The 21,179-nt window shown below is 30.2% G+C and overlaps 2 protein-coding genes across 3 annotated transcripts in view; both read right to left on the reverse strand.

The window, feature by feature from the left end:
- Positions 1 to 21,179, reverse strand: part of LOC109609363 (protein prickle) — a 236,826-nt gene that overhangs the window by 205,907 nt on the left and 9,740 nt on the right. The gene's annotated exons all lie outside the window — the stretch shown is intronic.
- On the reverse strand, positions 16,627 to 18,277 carry LOC126264709 (uncharacterized). 2 transcript variants are annotated; one of them, XM_049963742.1, is made up of 2 exons: positions 17,498 to 18,277; positions 16,627 to 16,941 (listed from the first exon to the last, which is right to left on the reverse strand). In XM_049963742.1, the coding sequence occupies exon 1, from the start codon at positions 18,162 to 18,164 to the stop codon at positions 17,499 to 17,501; it is 666 nt and encodes a 221-aa protein (XP_049819699.1). In that variant the 5' UTR covers positions 18,165 to 18,277; the 3' UTR covers positions 16,627 to 16,941; position 17,498. The 2 variants fall into 2 exon arrangements, 1 of the variants encoding a protein (XP_049819699.1); XR_007547375.1 differs by lacking the exon at positions 16,627 to 16,941 and adding an exon at positions 16,972 to 17,295 and having other exon boundaries at positions 17,405 to 18,277.

Raw genomic sequence — 21,179 nt, forward strand, 5'->3', positions numbered from 1 at the left:
TAGATGGAATTAGTTAGATAGGACGATAGAGCACAAATCAAAACAACCAGTCGGCACAACGTGTAATTTGTGGCGTGGTGGGAGGGAAGTTGGTCGTTGTTATCTGCCGCGCCGCCTTTTTCTCCTTGGAAGGCTTGCCGTGCTTGTGGGTTAAGGTCGAACTACCACAAAGAATTTCAACACACGGCGGCAAGTGGTGCCCGACCGAGGCCCGTAACCACCACAAGGTGTGCTAAACTCAGTCACAGGGAATAGAGGAATCTAAGTCACTTTCACCTTATTAGATATTTTCGTATGCAACTTTGGGAATCACATTTTTATTGTGTGATATTTAATACGCAATTTTGGGACATGTTTGAAATAAAGATTGATGGTACTTGTCCACCTCAATAATATAAATAAGTTAAGTAATATATTGATTCAGAATCTCTTTCCTACTGTTACACTTTTAATATGCATTTTTGGGACATAATTAATAGCAATTAAGATTTATAAACCACCTTAATAATGTACAAGAGTTGGTAACAAAATTTCATTACAAATTATTTCTAGAATATCAGATTAAAAAATGTTAATATTTAAAATAATATACTGAATCAGAATCTCTTTCTAATTGTCAAGTTTTTAATATGCATTTTTGGGGACATCATTAATTGCAATTAATGATATACAAACTACCTCAGTAATGTACAAGAGTTGGTACCAAAATTTAATTCCAAATTATTTCTAGAACACTATATTAAAAAATGTTGTTATGATTTAAAATAATATATTGAATCAGAATCTCTTTCTTATTGTCAATCTTTTGATATGTATTTTTGAGACATAATTAATAGTAATTAAGATTTATAAACGACCTCAGTAATGTTAAAGAGTTGGTACCAAAAATTTCATTCTAAATTATTTCTAGAAGATCAGATTAATAAGTGATGTTAATGTTTGAAATAATATATTGAATCAGGATATCTTAGCCAGACAGAATTTTTGGGACATAATTAATCGTAATTAAGATTTCAAAACCACCTCAGTAATGTTCAAGAGTTGGTACCAAATTTTCATTCCAAATTATTTCTAAAATATCAGATTAAAAAATGTTAATATTTAAAATAATATGTTGAATCAGAATCTCTTTCTTATTGTCAGACTTTTAATATGCATTTTTGAGACATAATTAATTGTAATTAAGATTTATAAAACACCTCAGTAATGTACAAGAATTAGTGCCAAAATTTCATTCCAAATTATTTCCAGAAGATCATATTAAAAAATATCGTTAAGATTTAAAATAGTGTATTAAAACAGAATATCATTCTTACTGTTAAACTTTTAACACGCATTTTTTAGACATAATTAATTACAATTGAGGTTTATAAACCACCTCAGTAATGTATAAGAGTTGGTACTAAATTTTTATTCTAGATTATTTTTACAAGAGCAGATTAAGAAAATATTGTAAAGATTTAAAATAATATATTGAATCAGAACCACTTTCTTATTGTTAGGTATTCAATTCAACATAATTAATTGCATTCAAAATTGATAGTACTAGTTTTTCCATCTCAAAAATGTGGATGAGTTGGCGTCAAAAGTTCATTTAAATTATTTCTAGAAAGATTAGATTAAAAAGATTGTTAACATTTTAAAATAATATATTGAATCAGTTTCTCTTTCTTATTGTCAGATTTTTAATATGTATTTTTAAGACATAATTAATTGTAATTAAGATTTATAAACCACCTCAGTAATGTACAAAAGTTAGTACCAAAAAATATCTTTCTTAGTGTTAAACTTTTAATATGCATTTTTTAGACATAATTAATTACAATTGAGGTTTATAAACCATCCAGTAATGTATAAGAGTTGGTACTAAATTTTTATTCCAGATTATTTTTACAAGAGCAGATTAAGAAAATATTGTTAAGATTTAAAATACTACATTGTAACAGAATCACTTTCTTATTGTTATGTATTTAATTCAACATAATTAATTGCATTCAAAATTGATAGTACTAGCTTTTCCACCTCAAAAATGTGGATGAGTTGGCGTCAAAATTTCATTTAAAATTATTTCTAGAAAGATTAGATTAAAAAGATTGTTAAGATTTAAAATAATATATTCACAGTGAATTATTGATAACAAAATTTAATTCAAAATTGTTTCTGGAAGATTAGACGATAAAAGCTCCTTAACGTTTAATATACACATTGAAAGAAATTATTAGGAAACATTATATATAGAGCTTCATTTACCTCCTACAAATTAATTTATAAGATAAAACGTACCGCGCCATCATCACACTGAATGGTGTTTTTATTTTTAACTGAGATAAATGAAGATCCAAGTAGATGAAGGTGTTAAGTAACATTTTGTGAGAAGCATTGCAACCGTAGAATTTGTTTTATTAGATAAAGTTTCCCAGGTTCAGGTATTTACTTCTTCATTTCTTTTATTTATTTAAATTAGACGATCAATTTTAATTGTTTTTCCAGATAATAAATAAAAAACTTTTTCTTTTTCTAACCATTAAGGAATGTGCAATAATAAATTTCTTTATTAAAGTGGCCAAATAAATTTCACATACGATTTCCGACCTGACATCTCACCGTCACATTTCACTATTTTTCTCTTACCATTTTTTCGTCCGCCCGCAAATAATTATTTACAGTTTGTTGGAACTTTTATGGGCGAAATGCGTGATAAAGCGCCATAAAACCACCAATATGACTACAAAATAATTTAATATCGGAGTGGCAACGCGACCTCCGCGTTTTTTATTTTTATTTTGGTGGATTGCAGTTTACAATGTATTTCCCAAAACGCACAGTATTCAAAATGGAACATTACGAATGGTAATTTAGCGGTATCGAAATGATATCTCATTTTATTTATGTGTAAATTTTATAGATAGGCCGAATGTTACGCACAATAAAAATCAACCGGAGCTGATTTTATTGTCGCATTCCGTGTTTTTAATCATAATAAAATGCCCGTTTAGTTATATATTATTACTGGGTTAATGCAATTGTTTAAATTAAACGGTTTTTGCGAATCGTACAGTTTGTTGTTTCCCAGTCAACATTCTTCCGTTTATATCCATTTTTAGAGGCTCAAGAGTTACAAAGACAAAGTCACTAACACCGAAAGAAGCAACAGCTTTCGTCGCACCGACTCGCGGTTAAACCTCTACAAGAAAAATTATGTAATTTATGTACAAAAACAGTACATCGATAAAAAATCCAAAATAATGAGGCAATTTGAGTGCGCACAGCCTAAGTCTCGAAGACTCGGAAATAATATTCACTTTTTTTATGGATCCACTTCTCCCGTCTCCACGGTCAAATTCAAATGACGTGGAATAACCTCAGGTAAAAATTAACACATTCACAGCAGTTTACACATTATTTACGGGTCTTGAGTCACAACTAAAAGCATAATTATACATTCGGAAATCAAAATCATTTAAATAAATGACTAGCCGTTTTTTACATCGTGGTCCATCGGTATTAAATATTGATTAACATAAATCGTCTAAACGTGTCGATTATAGTGATCAATCTGAATGTAAAAAAATAATGGGGGGAATGTCGTGGGCGTTGCTGAAAAACTATTTAAAATTAAATGTAATATTCAATTCAATTTTCCACGCGGAAATTGTTTAATACAATTAATCACGTAAGGCTCATTTCAATTGTCACAGATTAGATTAGATTATGATTTTCATCGTGTTTTATATATATTAGGCCCCCTTAAAGTTTTTGACATTTTTTTAATACTCTATACAATACCATGGTCGTTAAATTAAGTGACTCTTTACAACTGAAAATTTAAGATAATAATTGCTGAAGAAATATATAAAAAAAACAATTATATAAGAATATATAATTTAGTTATTTTGTAATTTTTAATTTTAAATTAATTAAAATCTGTGCTGTCATATTTATGTCCTTTCTAAAATACAGTGTAACTCAATCTGTCTAGTATCTAAGAGTTCAATTTTTTTAAAACGTCGATTGCCTTAAACAGCATTTTGATATAACAACATTCCTTGTAAATTTCGAGATATTTAATATTGTTGTCTCTAGAAGAAGTATTTTGCAAAATAAATTGCATTCCTTTACAACAATTATCTTAAAATTTACCAACAATATTTTTATATCTTGAAAAATGAAAATTTAATATAAAACAAATAACATATTTTTAAAAATCTTGCTTTTATTCTCATGTTTCTTAGACAAATTCAATTATGTTTTCCATTTGAAAAAAAAAAAGTTAATCGTATTAAAATTTATTTTTAACACTTATCAATAAATAAAAATTGCATTACCTTGAAATATGCCAAATTCAATTTCCGAAAACATAGTATTGGTCATAATTATAGCAAAAATATATTAAAAATATGTGGTCTACTACTTAAATTATGGTCTTTCACTGCTCTATATAATCATTTGTCGAAGTACAACTATTAAAAAAATTATAATCCAGCCTTACAAACATCGACGGAAACAAGAAGAGATTGGTTAAGAGTTTTTGGCTCAATAAGTCAATCGTATCATGCTTTATTAAAAAATTTAGTGAAAGGTCGGAAAATCGATAACAGGATAATTCGAATGTCAAAAGAAAATTTAATCTTATCATCAACTGAATTTAAAGGCAACCTGGAGACTTGCTGAAATTAGTTCAAGTACTGTGAGTAGATGGTTAGTGGATGAGGGTTCATTTGACCCCATATCTACAAAAAAATCCCTAGTTTCTAATAATAAAGTGAAAGTCCAATTTTGACTTATATGGGAACTCATTCTTTGGGAGGACAGAACAGTGAGGACAAGTAGTGACTTTTTAGTGACGGGTGTACATTTAATTTATAAAGAATGATGGCTCTGCTTAAGTTAAACATCATATACGGAAAATACAATACAACAGGGATATTATACAAAGTGTTAATGTTAAATTAAAAAACACATATTTGATTATTAAAAATCCCTTTCAAAATTAGAGTTAAAACAATGTATAGAATAATATATAGTATATAGTATATATACTATATATTACATAAATATAGTAGGTTTTATGATACTGCATAAATAAAATAGTTATAAGTTGGTATAATAATGACCATTGCTTTATTTCAAACACGACTAGAGACATTAATATACGGTTTAGGCCAATAAAAGTTCAAGACACAGATTATATTTAGTCTATTTGGTCTGAGACATACTTGTAACAGCCTAAATCATCCAATTTGGGTGATTTGTTAAGCTTTTATGTAGTGACTGACTCAAGTGGGAAAATCAATTTAAATTTGATTATTGTAGGATAGACACTTTTGGTCACACTTGAATTTTGATTTACGGTTTCACATTTCTTATCTTGAGTCCACTTCTTTGTTTTACAATGTTCTGTCAGGTATATAATAACTGTAAATATAAATTAACTGTAGTCAATGACAGCTGCAATTAGAATGAAGAAATTTGTGAGAATCTAGTAGTAATATGATCAATATTGTTTGCAGTGGAAAATATTTAATAAAGTTCTGTACCCAGATGGATAAATAATAAATAACAAATAATAAAAACTAATGACCTATTCTGTTACAATCATCCAACCCAGATCTGATGTTATAATTTCGAATCGAATCGAAACAATGGCGCGCTAACTAATTTATGTTCGTTCTCGGTGTAATTGTCTTATGTAATTATTGTTATGGTGAGAAGTAATATTCAACTAAACACATATGGTTTCTATAATAATGGCTTTGTTCGGTTACTGACAGACATACATACCTCTCTGCTATATTCAACGGTTTAAAGGCAATGGCATTTTACCTATAACAAAACGGCGAGTGTCATTGAACTGAAGCTGTGTATCTTATTTTTACAATAATTGATCTTAAGCGGGAAGATTTGTGTGTGCACGGTCGTGAAGTGAAAGTCCAAGCGAATAATTTTCGGCCCGACAGAAAAATCATCTACATCCAGACACGGACGGCGCAAGAAAAGAGGCTCATAATAAATTCTAGCTTAGGAAACCTCCCGTAAAACACTTTATGATCCGTAACGCCGAATTATGTAACGAATACTTGGCGATCATCACCGATAATGAACGGGTACACGGGAAATTACAATAAATTAGGTTTTAAATAACGACGGTTGTAATTAAAGACTGGGCTGAAATTGTAGATCTCGGTAGGTGGTCCACGGTAAATGTATGATTATTTTCGATCAGAGAACTTCAATCGTGCTGAAAGTATTTATTCCTTGATCATGTGCAATTTTAACTAACTTCTTTTGTCCTAATGCAATAGGTTTTTTTTACCAAATGCAGGAATGTATTTCCAAATTCTTCTAGAATATTTCAACATAATAACTTAAGGTTTACATGAGAGTGCAGTTTCTCTAGTTACTCTTTAGTTGATAGAGAAAAATAAATGACCTTTTCTAAATGATATAAACAAAACAACTAGTTTTGTAATGGTGATTAAATTTTACACAGAACTAACTGTCTTTGTAAAAAGGATTAAAAAACAAATAAATTTATAATACTTTACATTTAATCAAAGTTTCTTATTGAATTTACTAGTAGGAAAGAATTCATCTACACATTTTTTTTAAAGATTAATTAATTAGTTTTCTACATCGTGTTGATTATTTCACTTTTAAAACACAAATAAATTTATAATATTTTATATTTAATCGAAATTGTTTATTAAATTAACAAGCAGGAAAGTATTTAAAAGATCACATATAGAATTTTTTTAATTTCAGATATAAATACTTATTTCAAGGGTTTATTCTAATTGATACGTTTTGTACATCGCATTAATTATTTCAGTTTTGTTTTAAAATTCTAATTATAAATTTTAAAATAAAAATAAACGAATATGTGATTGTATTTTTCTTAGAGTATCTGCGTAAAAAAAGTTTAAAAAACAAATAAATTTATAATATAAGTTAGACTTAATCAAATTTTTTTATTGAATTGGCCGGCTGGAAAGAATTTGGAAAGACACACAGATTATTTTTTTAAATACTGTCAATTTAAATAGTAACTTACAGAATTCATTCTAATTACTTCATTTTCTACACCGTGAAATATTTTTCACTTTTATTTTAAATGCCTAATTATAAATTTTTAACTAAAAATAAACGAATGTGTGGTTGCATTTTATACAGAAATAGCTGACTTGTAAGAGTGTCTGTGTGAAGAGTTAAAGGAAAAACAAATAAATATAATAATATTTTAGATTTAATCAAAAATTTTTATTAAATTAACCAACAGAAGAGAATTTAAACACACACACAGTTTTTGTTTGTGTTTAAGTACTTCAAATATAAATACTAACTTCTAAGGTTAATTTTTAATTGATACGTTTTTTACATCAGTTTAAATATTTCAGTTATATTTTAAAAACCTAATTATAAATTTTAAAATAAAAAAAAAATGAATTTGATATTGTATTTTATATAGAACTAACTCAAATGTGAGGAGAGTATCTGTGTAAAAAGAGATAAAAAATACATTAAATTTATAATATTTTAAATTTAATCAAATTTTTTTATCGAATTCTTGTAAATTATGTTTCGTTCCAAAATATAATATATGTGACAGAAGATATATAAACCAGTAGGAAAGAATTTGGGAAGTCGGACACAGAATTATTTATAGAAACTGCTGTAAGTTTTAATTGTACATTTTCCAGGTTTTATTAATTTTAAAACAAAAACAAATGATGTTATGAATATTTTATACAGAACTAGCTGAGCTGTAAACGTATTCCTATAATAAGAGGCAAAACAAAACAAATAAATTTCTAAACTTATAAATATTATTAAATTATATTCCATTCCAAGATAAAATATATGTGACAGTAAGTTATTTTGACCAGTATCAAAGAATTTGGAAGATCACGCCGTTTTTTTTTTTAAATTAAGTGCCGCAAATTTAAATTATAACTTTTACACCAGGTCAAATCAAATTTTTATCGATTTGCTTGTAAATTATGTTCCATTTCATGTAAAGATAAAACATATGTGACAGAAGTTATTTTGACCAGTAGAAAAGAATTTAGAAGGTCACACACGGAATTTTTTTGCCGCAAATTTAAATTCTTCCAAAGTTATAATTTAATTGATAACTTTTATGTATCGCATTTGTTATTTTAAAATTTTAATTATTAATTTTCATTTGAATGGCAAAGTTAAGGAGTCAAAATTTCAAGGATACTTTCTTTAAATAATTTTACAATATGATGTAATAATATTACAGTTCAAGACTATATAAAGTTCAAGCTACTTTACTAATTTGACACAGTCAATGTATAATAATATACAGAGTGGAACAGCTGAATTGAATAAATTTTAGAAATCTCTTCAGTATATACACAAAAATGTTATTAATTTATTACCAAAATAACAAAAAAAGTAAAATCATTATCAAAATCAATCCTAATTAATTAAGATCTAAAGCACATTATATTTTATTTTTTTCTGAATAATTTTAATTATTACTGTTAATTTTAGTGATTTTACAAACTAAAATTGACTTGTTTTGGTTGTTTCACACTGTATAGAGAACAAGCATAAATATACAAATTGTACTGCATTATTTAGTTAGTAGTTATATTTTCCGATATTCGATGTAAAACACATTTTAATAGATTTATTTCAGGTTTCTGATTATCTATTAAAATATTCATAATGAATTACACTCTCGTATTCCCAGTTCTATAAAATCAAAGAGACCGGCTAAACAAACCTGTTTTCCTACTGCTTAAAAATATCAATTAACATAAAATCGATTATTGTGATCAATTTAACTGTACAGGTCAGTACACTCTGTTAATCTTCCACGGTTAATTATAATATTTAATAATTTTCATAAATATTTTGACCTTTTCAACCTCATTTAAGCCGATTCATAACCATTGTTGTGCACCTCTCTAATAATTTTACATTTAGTGTGGGCAAGAAAATATCTCACGATGTTCCCTAGGCATTCATGACTGGCACATAATTTTGTTGAGAAATCCGCACAAAATGATGTTCATGATTATTTATTTAAATTACACACAACACAAGCGACTTTATGAAAATTGAAATAACCCCAGCCAGTTTTGCAAAAGGTAAAAATTTTTAAGCGCATATTATTTTCGAATATTTCGAACGAAAACCGCACCTCAAAACAATACGTTATTTTAGTAACGTTGTAAAAGCTGGCTCCACATAAATATCTAAAATGCCAAAGCCGTAAACACAGGGCGATCGTTACGGAGGTATTTAGGACGTAATCCTGGTTATCATTTACCGATGCTATGATACCATTAGGAGGAATTTATATTCTCTGTTCGAATTTGAATGCTAAAATCCTTTCAAATTAAGTGAGCGAGTGAATTATTTATGTTCAGTGTCGCGGATTATGCAACAATCCAGAACACTTTGCGCTAATCAATAATAAATTATGTCGCTTGTTTAGTTTATTAAACGACTACAGGTAAAGTTCGTCAAATTTATCTTACTTATATGATATTCAGTGTAAAAATAAAATATATAATTACATACCTGTCCTATTTTCAATAGTCTTTTACTTGCAACATGTAAGAACTGAAGATTACAAATGGTTATTAAATTTACTAGAACATGTAAGAACTATCATAAAAAATATCAAGATAAAATTAAAATTAACACATACACATAAATTCAACAAGTGTAGAAAATGTATTTATAAATTCTTAACTCTCTTCTTTCTATCAAAATTAAATGACACCAAGTTTATGCATTATTTTCAACTAATTTTTGCACAAATTTAAGGAAAAATGATGACAGGTATTGAAATGGAGACAAACAGACTTCAGTTTTTTATAAGGCTAAGATTTATATGTAAAGATAACTCTCCTTGCTTCGATAAAAGCTGAATTAGTCACATGATGAACTTACTGGCCAAATTGAACGACCTTGTTCTCTAAGAACCGATATTCCAAAAATTGATGGACTATTAACATTTTCAAATTCTATGTAAAATTTAGACCAAATTTTCTTTAAAGCATATCCCATGTTCTATCGGATTTAAGTCTGGTGACTTGAGTACGTACCCTGTATTACTTAAAAACTACTTGGATGTGCGTAAGACGTTCTAAATTTCCAGATTTTCCCCAAATTCTTGGTGAGGATCTGAATGAAATCCAATCGAGATTCGTAGAAGAATGAAACTGTCGCCCAATTCTTGAAAATATTCAAATCATTCCAATCTTACCCTCGATTGCCTCTAGTAAGATATGGGCAACTTATTGGTCGTCCAGAATGTAGATTGTGTTCATGCAATCTGTTTCTTACAGTATTTCTACTAACGACTGTATTATATGCTTGCTGTAACACCGTTACCAACTCAGGTGGTGTAAGAAAAGGTGGTCTTCGAGCAGTTAATGTCAAATATCAATCCTGAATTCCTGTTGAACAGTGTCCACGACCTACATACTGTTCGGCGGGACTACCAGTTTCTCTAAAGCGCCTCCACAATTCGTCTAATGACACTTTGGAAAACATTAAACCTCTCAGCGAGGTCTCAATTTGATTACAACATCTTGAAACTATCCCATTGCTTTATTCATTTCTTCTAAAATCAAATGTCGTGGTTCCATAGTAAAACACCATACTTTTGATACAATAGACATTTAGTAGTCCGGTAGAATGAAATAAATCAAAACTCTTATAGTTTGGTACATGACAAGAATAAATTTAAGTAATTTGTCAACAATATCCTTATGTACTTAAGTAAGTACAGATCTAAGATAACACATAATGAACATTTATTTTTAACTTAATAAACCACTGTAGTTGTGGTTTTTAGGTAATTATTTTTCCCATTTTTCACGTTAAAACACCAGATACGTTTTTACTTGAACTTCCTTGTCTGTCCAAACAATCTTGAACTAATTCCAACTAACATCACCTACGGGTTAAATATCAGTGTTTTTTTCCCTTTTTTGTTTTGTCATCATCCCCCAACGATTTTCTGCATTTAATCCCCGATTAACCGCATAGTCGTCGTTTCGCGACGCTCGAGCGTCCCGCCCCCGGCAATTACCCGGTATCTGATCGTGCCGTGCCCCATCTCCGCAATAAATACGGTCCGGTGTCCGAATTATCTATTTGACCAGAGGTGGGCCTGGCCAGCGATTAGCCTCCAGTAGATGTTTAGTCCAGAGTTACGGTCATCCGCTATCGTTTGCGGTATTTCGCCAATGTCCGCTAACTGCGATGCCGACGCGGGGGAGCAACGACGTCTCTTTAATTTACGATACGGGGTTTTATCGGAAATTAGGACAGTGGCGTGTCGGGGATGTTCCTTTGTTTCGTCATAAATTCCATTTTTCGGTTACTTCATTTTAGATGTATGAATTGAATAAGTTGGATATCACTAAAAAATTTCATTTAAAAATATTTCATCATTCATTTCATGCTACAAAAATTATTTTAATATGCCAGAGAGCTACTGTATCATTTTTTTACACTTAAAATATAAAAAATATTAGATAATTTAAGTTTTTTTTTATTTTTCTGGTGAAATTATGTCTTCTAATTAACTAAAATAATTAAATACTAAAATAAATATGGAAATTATCTAATCAGATACTGACTTAAAGTATTAGATTTTTTGTCATGATTTCCTTGATCAGGAGGTAAAAAATGTGTTTTTTCGCCTTTCACCGTCTTATTAATATTCAATTTATTTATTTATTTATATATTTTTGATTACCATTTTAAAGCTCTACTAGGTGATACAGTTTTTTATTGTCTATTTTTTAACCCAGCAATCATTAAATTCTAATTATAAGTATAAAGCTACAAGAGTTTCTATCTTAAATGACTGTACCATATTTTAAGTAAATAACTTCTTCACAATTAATTAAAATTCAATATTTTTATGAAAAAATTACTAGAAATATAGAAAATGATTGTTTTCCTTGGTAATTATTACAAAATGTCCATAAAAAACACAATAAACTTCTGGAATATATTGTTCATTAAAAGTAATATTGAAAAATATTTAATCAAAATCTAAACTCTAAACAGGCTGGTTATTTATTTATGTAAATAAAAAGATAATTTATTCTTGTGTAGGTTTTATCTAACGTTACCTGCGCACTTCATTTATTACTGTGTAACGTTTAAATTAACAATAATAAATTAAACACACATTATCCAAGCATATTGAAAGCTCTTTTTTAATAACCTATTAATAACTGCTAATATATGTCAATTATAAGCAGCATACTATAAAGGTATAAAGTGGAGTTATTACAGTCTCACGACACGTATTAATATCGTTAATAAATCTGGTCAATTAACACGAAGTATTTTCCTCAGATACAGCATTATAAATTATTTTAATCATTAAAATATGTACATAATTTTCTAATGTATTACAGACATATTTTTTTTTTCAGCAACTTAAAGTATTACCATAAGTTGTCGTGTATGTTATCCGAAACACCCGTGTGACGAGCAACGGTGTATCCTATAAAAATTAAAAGGAAATTGAGTTATAACATTTCAATATTAATCACTATTCGGAGACACGTTCATCTTCCGTGCCATCAACAAACAAACCAGTTTAAAATACTTATTTCCTGATTGAGCACGGCTCAATAAAGCAAAAAGAGAAAAAAAACCGCTGATGCCCCTGGATAATTTGCTTTTACTATTTGATTATATGCCTTCCTCAGATCAGGGACCATTTATAGACAAGAATCCGCATAATTGCTTTTAGTAATTTTATCGGTTTCATTGATACAATTCCGAGAATAAAATTAATAAATGAATAGAGGATTTCTATAAACGGTCGTAAACTAGTAAACTGGGAATCGCAGAAACGCGATAGAGAACCGGCTTGAATTTATAAAGCGCATTTGTAATAAACAGAAAATTGCCCTTACATTAATGGGCTTTGTCAGGGACTAAATTGGCACAGAATAAACTCAAATTAACTTCAATGGCGATATTCAGGTTTATCAGATTTACATATTACGTTGTCCGTAATCGTACCGGCTAAATAAATACGCCGTGTGCGTTTGATGCCTAAAATGTACAAATCACCAATACTCTATTTCATTATTTCGCATGAATAAAGCGGGGCAATAGATAAAACCATTTTTATTGGTCGGACGTTGAAAGTTGTTCTCTCTCTTAAGGCACCCTTGCAACTCCAATTGTGTAATAACATTTTATAACAATATATAATGATAATAATGATATATATATATATATATATATATATATATATATATATATATCATAACATAATTATGTAATCAAGATATCAAAAAAATGTTTGTAGTCCCCCAAAATTTGTCTGTAAAACCTTCAAAATCTTCTTTATATATGTTTTCAATTCCCCTTTATTCCTTTATTATTTATTAAATCCAACAATTACTCAATTTTTTATAAATTTAATAAAGTGTTTTGTGAATTTTTATTGTACATTTAAATCTGATTTTATATTTTTTTAAAACATACTTTACATTCGGTGTATTCTCTGTTTTACAAAAATCTTTTGAATGTTAAATATGTTAATATTTGTATAATTTGATCATTTACCTTTTGTGTAATTATAATATGAAATATATAGAAATATATTTTTGTTAAATTTGTGTAATTTATGTTTTATTGTTTCAATAAGTTAATATAATTTAAATAATAGTAGATTGTTATTCATATATAAAAAAACTTTGTATTTCCTTTCATTATTTGATATCTGAATTATTTTATTTGTCATTTTCATAAACTGTCTTGTACTTTCTTTTTTACTAACCAGACTAATTAGAATTTGTAAAAAAGATTAATTTAAATTATGTTACCTTCTATAATTATGCAAAATAAGCGAAATAATAGTTTTAAAAATAATAAAAAATTGATAACTATCTGGACAATTATCAATTTTGTATAATTATCAAATTTTGATAATTATCCGACAATATAAATCTTGTTTTTTAGAACACTGAAAAAACTAATTTGAATATTCAGTGAAATCAACCACCATATAAGTAAATTATTATTTTCCAACATTTAATTAACGAAGAGCGTAACTTCGAATTTGAAAAACATTTTGTAATGTTTGTTTTGTTTTTTATGTTAAAACAAAGAAATATATTTCTCACATTAAAATAAAGTCATAATTAAATAGATCAATTTGGCTGATTTCATATTCAAATAATGATAAGATTTGATTAATTATTATAATTAATTTAAAACCACTTCTAAGTATCATTAACACTCAAACAATCTCAACATTCAAATATTCTATCAAGTTATTTGATCTCGTTCTTAACAAATTAGTTATCTACTAATTATTTTATTTTTAATTAAAAAATTTGCATTATTTGAATAATACGGTCATAAATTTTAAGACTTGTCACAGTTGATGGTACCTACACGATATTTTCCCATAACACACACTCTTTAAAGAGTAGTTTGCTCCCCCAAGCAAAAATTAATTCTTTAATAATCATAAATGTTTAAAAAGCAATTTAGAAAAACTTGCAAGTTAAACAACACTTAATAAGTTAAACAATTTAGAAAACAAGTTATATAGTTAGCAATAAAATGTTATTACTATATTAATTTTCTTTTCTTTCACGAATAAAATATACATACAAATAAATAATAACAGTAACTTACACTTATAGTATGCAGCATTGTCATTAAATGTTTGAGTAAAACGCTTTAATATTTACAATTTAAGTAGATAGCAGTGCTAAGTAACATTTTTAAGGTGTAATTACATATTCCAATGCAAACATCAAATTGTCAACGTCACAACGGATATCGTTCTCACTTTTATTCATTGTAAATATTTGATATGCAATCACACACTTTACCTACTGCTTTCATTCACTTAACCTGATCTTCAATCATTTAAAGCGTGGCACAAACGGGTGCATGTTTGTTTTAAAGAGTTCCAATGTGTAATTGTAACAGGAGAGATTTTTAGCTTTACACTTGCCATTCTGTTTAACACTCCGAGACGTGCCTATGCTTATTTTTACTTGATTTACTTTATTAAATTACTACCGATTGTATTTTTTAATTTTCTTCTGTGAATTAAAATAATATTTTATATGTCTAATTAAGTATAAAAAATATAATTCAATATTGTATATGTCTCTTTGCTTTTTGTCCACACATCTTAAAACGAGTCAAATTCGGTTGGCCAAAAAAATAGCACATTCCAATAAAATTACGTTTAGTGGTAATATTTAACAAAACTCTTAATAGTACGAATTTTTTTAGTAGGATTTATATTATTTTATTGGATAACTCACTTTTAGTGGAAATAAGGAAACATTGTACTTTAGAGAAGAGGGAAATAATAATTAACATGAAATATCAAGGTCTAACTATTGCTGACAGTTAAAAAATGGTTTGGTCTACAATGGCATTAACAAATATGAAACAAAATACTCAATTAAAAATACAATAAGAAAACGCCCCAACCAAAAAACAACTCCTTTTATAGACAGACAAATTGGAAGAATCAGTAGATGAAATTGTTTCTTACATGATTCTTGCAGGCATATAAAAAATGAATTAATTGAGTTGTATAGTATCAGTTTGTCTAATAGAACATTCAGATGCTAACTGGATAAAAGGATGTATTTCAGTAAAGAAACCATTGGTATCAAAAAAAATATTCGAACAAGACTAAAGGGTCCACAAAAACATATTAATTATCCTCCATAATTTTGGTGAAAAGTATTTTGGAGTGATAAATCCAAGTTCATTAAAGTCAAATCAAATCAAATGGTAAAACATTGAAGCAGAGTGGAAAGAACATTATGGTTTGGAGCTCGTTTTCTTGGCATGGTATAAGATCATTACAAAAAATTATTTGTCAACGATCATTTCAGAGTTACATGGAGTTTTATGCACGATAATGATTCGACATATATGTCCAAAGTTTGTCAAAATCGTTTAAAGGATAAGCTTATTGAAGTTCTCGATTTGCCATCGCAAATTCAGGATTTAAATCCAATTGAAAATTGATGGAAAGGCATGGACATCCAACATTATGCATTTATTTTTTATGTTAAATTAAAATTTAAATGAAAATTATTTTGATTTAGGGAAAAATGAATAATTGTAGAAATATAGTGTAATTATTTTAAATAAAGTATAAAATGTTTTGATTGCATTTAATTAGATGTTAATTATCAAGTCATGATCTATAGTATTTCAAAATTTGTCTGTAAAAACTACAAAATAATCAGTTCGTCAGTAAAAATATAACTTAATAAAAACATATGTTAAATAAATGTATTAAATTAATGGAATGTTGTATCATATTTATCTGTTTTACAGGCATTACAGGAACAAAACAGATTTTTCTTTTATATAAAATAAATTTACACAGTCTTCTAAACGATAAGAGTTATGAAAAAATTTTAAGATTCCTTTTTTGTAGAGCGTTCAATTGTCTAAAAAAATGTAAATATAAATGGGACTGAAGAAAAAATGGAAAACTAAGATGAGGGAGACCTTCCTATTAAAATTAAGAGCTCTTTGGAGAGCACTTCATTTTTCAGAGTATATATATATATGATATATATATATATATATATATATATATGATAGATTAGCGACTGTTAATCTGTCTTTTTAGTTTGATTAAAACACTAAATTCACAATAATACGCTTTATTACAACAAACGTAGTTTAACCCTCGACATCTAAAGCTTGACTGCCTGGTTCTTTCTTAAGAACTGCCCCGAATATTAAATGTAAACAAATACTTCAGATTTGCTTATAAAACAAAACTAGTCTAAATAGATGTGAGCACGTCGCATCGGTCCATCGGTGAAGGTGATGACGTAAGCTAACACGGCCTTCCTGACATGTGGGGCGTCCTCGACCCTTCCACAGTTTTGCAAAGATTCACCTGACACCGGTAATCTGTAAACATTATAACAGCAGTACAAGCTCAAAATATATTCGAAGAACTAAGTCTAAACCTTATTTCATTTAACAAAATAGACTGTTATGTGGCACAGTTAACAACCACTAGAAGCACAGAGGCGGCTCAACCATCAACAGGTCTGTTACACCCATGTCTCTCAAGTGCTATCAAAAGATACCATATTCTAGCCAGGAGCTCAGAGGCGGTTCAACCACTACCAGGTCTATTACCCGCTTGTCTCACAGACCCAGAACACAACAATCTAAGCCTGCAGAGCAGGGACCTTAAAAATAGCCTGCCGAGCAGGGACCTTTAAACATAGCCTGCAAAGTAGGGACCTTAAACATAGCCTGCAAAGTAGGGACCTCAAACATAGCCTGCGACGCAGGGACCTTAAAAATAGCCTGCCGAGCAGGGACCTTAATCATAGCCTACTAAGCAGGGACCTTCACATATAGCCTGATACACAGGGACCTTAAACAGCCTACTAAGCAGGGACCTTTACACACATTCACACATCAATCTTATTAAATAAATCTATATCCATCATACCTTATAGAATTTCTGTATCTGGCCAGGTTCGTAACTGTTCATGCGCTGCTGTTGTAGTTCTACCTCGGCTGCCAATCCTTCGGAGTGCGTACCTCTCATTAGGTAAACAATGCGTTACCTCAAAGGGTCCGTGATACTTTGGTTTCAATTTTCCTCCATTCGACAGCTGACTATTTTCAATAACAACTTTATCACCAACAGCGTATGGTATTGCCGGCACTCTTTTCTTATTAAAGTTTGTAATTGTTCTACTGGTTACTTCGCACACGCGACTGTGAGCTTGTTGTCTAAGTATTTCAGCGTCCACATCACTTGTCTGTATTGGCACACCATTTAACAGTTCGTTAGTTGCTCTCAGACGTCGATTTTCACCAAACATTAATATCCACGGCGCGAATCCTGTCGATTTGTTCACAGTTACATTAAAATCGTCCTCAATATCAGGTAGCACTTTTGTCCATTTATTTTCGTCTTTTTCATTCAACACAGCACGCATCGCATTAAACAAACTTCTCATAACGCGTTCCACTTGTCCATTACCTCTAGGAACTCCTGTTGCAATTAGGTGTAGCTCAACAGAGTTATCATTGAGAAATTCTCGAAATTTACTCGCTACAAATGCTGTTCCCCGATCAGCTATTATTCGTTTTGGTCGACCCAATTCCATAAATAATGCATCTAATGCCTTTATAGTACATTCGGCATTTTTTTGTCTAATAGGACAAAATCGCACAAATTTAGTAAAAGCGTCTATAACCACTAAAATTTGAGTGCATTTATTAGATTTGACCAAAGGTCCGGCATGGTCAATATGCCACGTATCCATTTTACTTGAAGGTTTCGTTTTCTGTTGACACAATCCACTCCGTTTTCCAGTAAAAGATTTACCCAACACACACGATCTACAATTTGCAACATATTTGCGTACTGTTTTACCCATGCGTGGCCATATTAAGTCCTCACGTAATTTCATTAACATTTTATCAGCACCAATATGAGACGAGTTATCATGATACAGTTTCATTATCTCTAGTCGAGCTGCTACAGGTACAAAACAACGTTCGCGACCATCATTTGAACATTGTAAAAACACTAAATTGTCTTTCACTATATATCCCGTCTCATGATGCGTTTTGTTTATTATTGTCTGACAAAACACATCCTCTGATTGATATTCACAAATTGTCTTTGGTTTGTTAGCAATAATTCGTGCTGCTAAAATTCGTTTTGTCGGAGATGCTGTATTTCGACTTAAATAGTCGACATGTGCCATTTTATGTCCTGGTCTATATTCTATATCAAAATTAAAGTCCTGCAATTTTATCCACCATCTTGCAACGCGGGGGTGTAGTTCCTTTTTGAGTGCTGTAGCCCTTACTGAATTACAGTCTGTATAGATTGTAAACTTTATACCATACAGATATGTGCGAAAATACTGAGTGGCTTCCACTATCGCTAGAGTTTCCAAATCATAAGAATGATATCGCGATTCACAATCAGTTGTACGCCTAGAGTAATACGCCACTGGATGAAGCACATTATTTAAGTCTTTTTGCATAAGTATGGCACCCAATCCAAGCGAACTCGCGTCTGTATGTAGTTCGGTAGTCAGTTCCGGATCAAAAATGTTCAAAATCGGATAAGAAGTCAATCGTTTCACTAAATCCAATCGCACATTTTCACATTCACTTGTCCACTCAAAAGTTTTTCCCTTACGTAACAGTGCAGATATCGGTGCTGTCAAAGTTGCAAAGTTTTTCACGAAACGTCTAAAGTATCCAGCCAGTCCTAATAATTGACGAACACCTTTTACATCTTTAGGAGCTGATGTTTGAGCGAGCGCGTCAACTTTTCGCGAACTAGGTTTTACCGTACCGTTTTCGATCACAACACCCAAATATTCCACAGATGTTTGGAAAAAGTTACATTTTTTTTATGTTTAAAACAAATCCGGCCTTCGAAAGGGCGTCAATGACCTTTCTTAAGTTCTTAAGACCTTCTTGAATGGTTCGAGAGGGGCACAACACATCATCAACGTAAACAAACGCAATATCGTCTTTAAGTGGTCCAAGGGCTTTATCGATGGCACTTTGATAACACGATGGGGAGTTTATAAAACCAAACGGCATTCGATTGTACTCGTAAAGTCCATCTGGTGTCACAAAAGCAGTTATATGTTTTGAATTCTCTTCTATTTCAACTTGGTGAAATCCCGATTTCATATCAAGAGTACAAAAATATACAGCTTTGGCAAGGGCGTCAATCTGATCTTGTATCCGTGGTAGAGGATAATTATTACGTAATACTTTTTTATTTACGTCACGATAATCTACACATAATCTTGTGTCTCCGTTTTTCTTTTTGACAAGGACTATTGGGCTTGCATAAGGAGATTCACTTTGTCGTATTATTCCACTCTCAATTTGTTCTTTTATTATTTGTTTCACTTGTAATCTTTCGCCATATGACAAATGACGGGGTTTATAGGCCACTGGCTGTAGATCACGTAATGTTATTCTTAACTTGTTTGTTGTTACTGCGGCCGGTGTTTGACTTATTCCATTTTGGATTATTGTTTTTATTTCCTTAATAACCCACTCGTCCAGTCCTGACAAATTTAAGTCATTTTCTTCAAACGCGTATATAGCACAAATTCGTTGCCTATCACTATGATCATATACAATGTCTACACTGTTTGCATTAAATTCAATTTTAATACCTGGTCGTTTTAAAACATCAAGTCCAATTAAAGCGTCAACATCACATCCCGGAATTGATCCATCTGGCACAATTAGAAAATCAATTTCTAATGTCATGGTTGGTGTACACATCACAACACTACTGCGACCCAGAGGCTTCATAACACAATTTCCTACACCAGACAGTATTTGGCAATCCGGTTGAATTTGCAAGTCTAAGGCTTTCGCTATTTTTTCGTGAAGTATTGAGACATCTGCACCTGTGTCTACTAAGTATGCTATTGAACTGATCATGGAATTGTTAGTAACCGTAGCTGATGGAAATGAACGGATAAAACGAGTGTTTTTTGCCAGGAGCACTCGTTTTGATGCCTCATGTCATTGTTTTTTACTATAGCATGTATCTTCTGAATGTCCATTCACTCCACAGATGTTACAAAACTTCTTATTTGCTGAGGTGTTGTTGCCAGACGAAAAATTTCTTTGATGTACTCCAGAAGGACCCGGCTGTACCTTTTCCGACATATTCTGTATTTTTTCCGCATTTTTGCAATCCACTGCTTTATGTCCATAGCGTTGACATCTTCTGCAGTTTCCTTGAAACGAACGCTGATCACGAAAGCTATACGGTCGTTTTCGTGACAATTCACGCTCTCGCACACCAGCGTTCAATTTATTCGCATCACAGGTAGCCAACAGTTTTAATAGTTCAGAATCACATGTAGGAGCTAGCAAGGAGATTCGATTTTTCACTTCTGTGTTTTGAATATCGTATTCAACAAGACTTAACACAACATTCCATGGAAAGTCTGAATAAAATCTTCTAATTGCTGTTAATTTGGCGTTACCGTATTCTACTAGTGAATCAAAACTTGAACTCTTAATTGCTAAACAATTTCTGATACGAGTAGCAGGAGTACCTAACTCAGGAAACGCAATTTCAAAATCTCGTCGAAAAGAAGCCCAATCTCTAATAATAGGTT

Source organism: Aethina tumida, chromosome 1 (assembly GCF_024364675.1).
Source record: "Aethina tumida isolate Nest 87 chromosome 1, icAetTumi1.1, whole genome shotgun sequence".
NCBI classification, from domain to species: Eukaryota; Metazoa; Arthropoda; class Insecta; order Coleoptera; family Nitidulidae; genus Aethina; species Aethina tumida.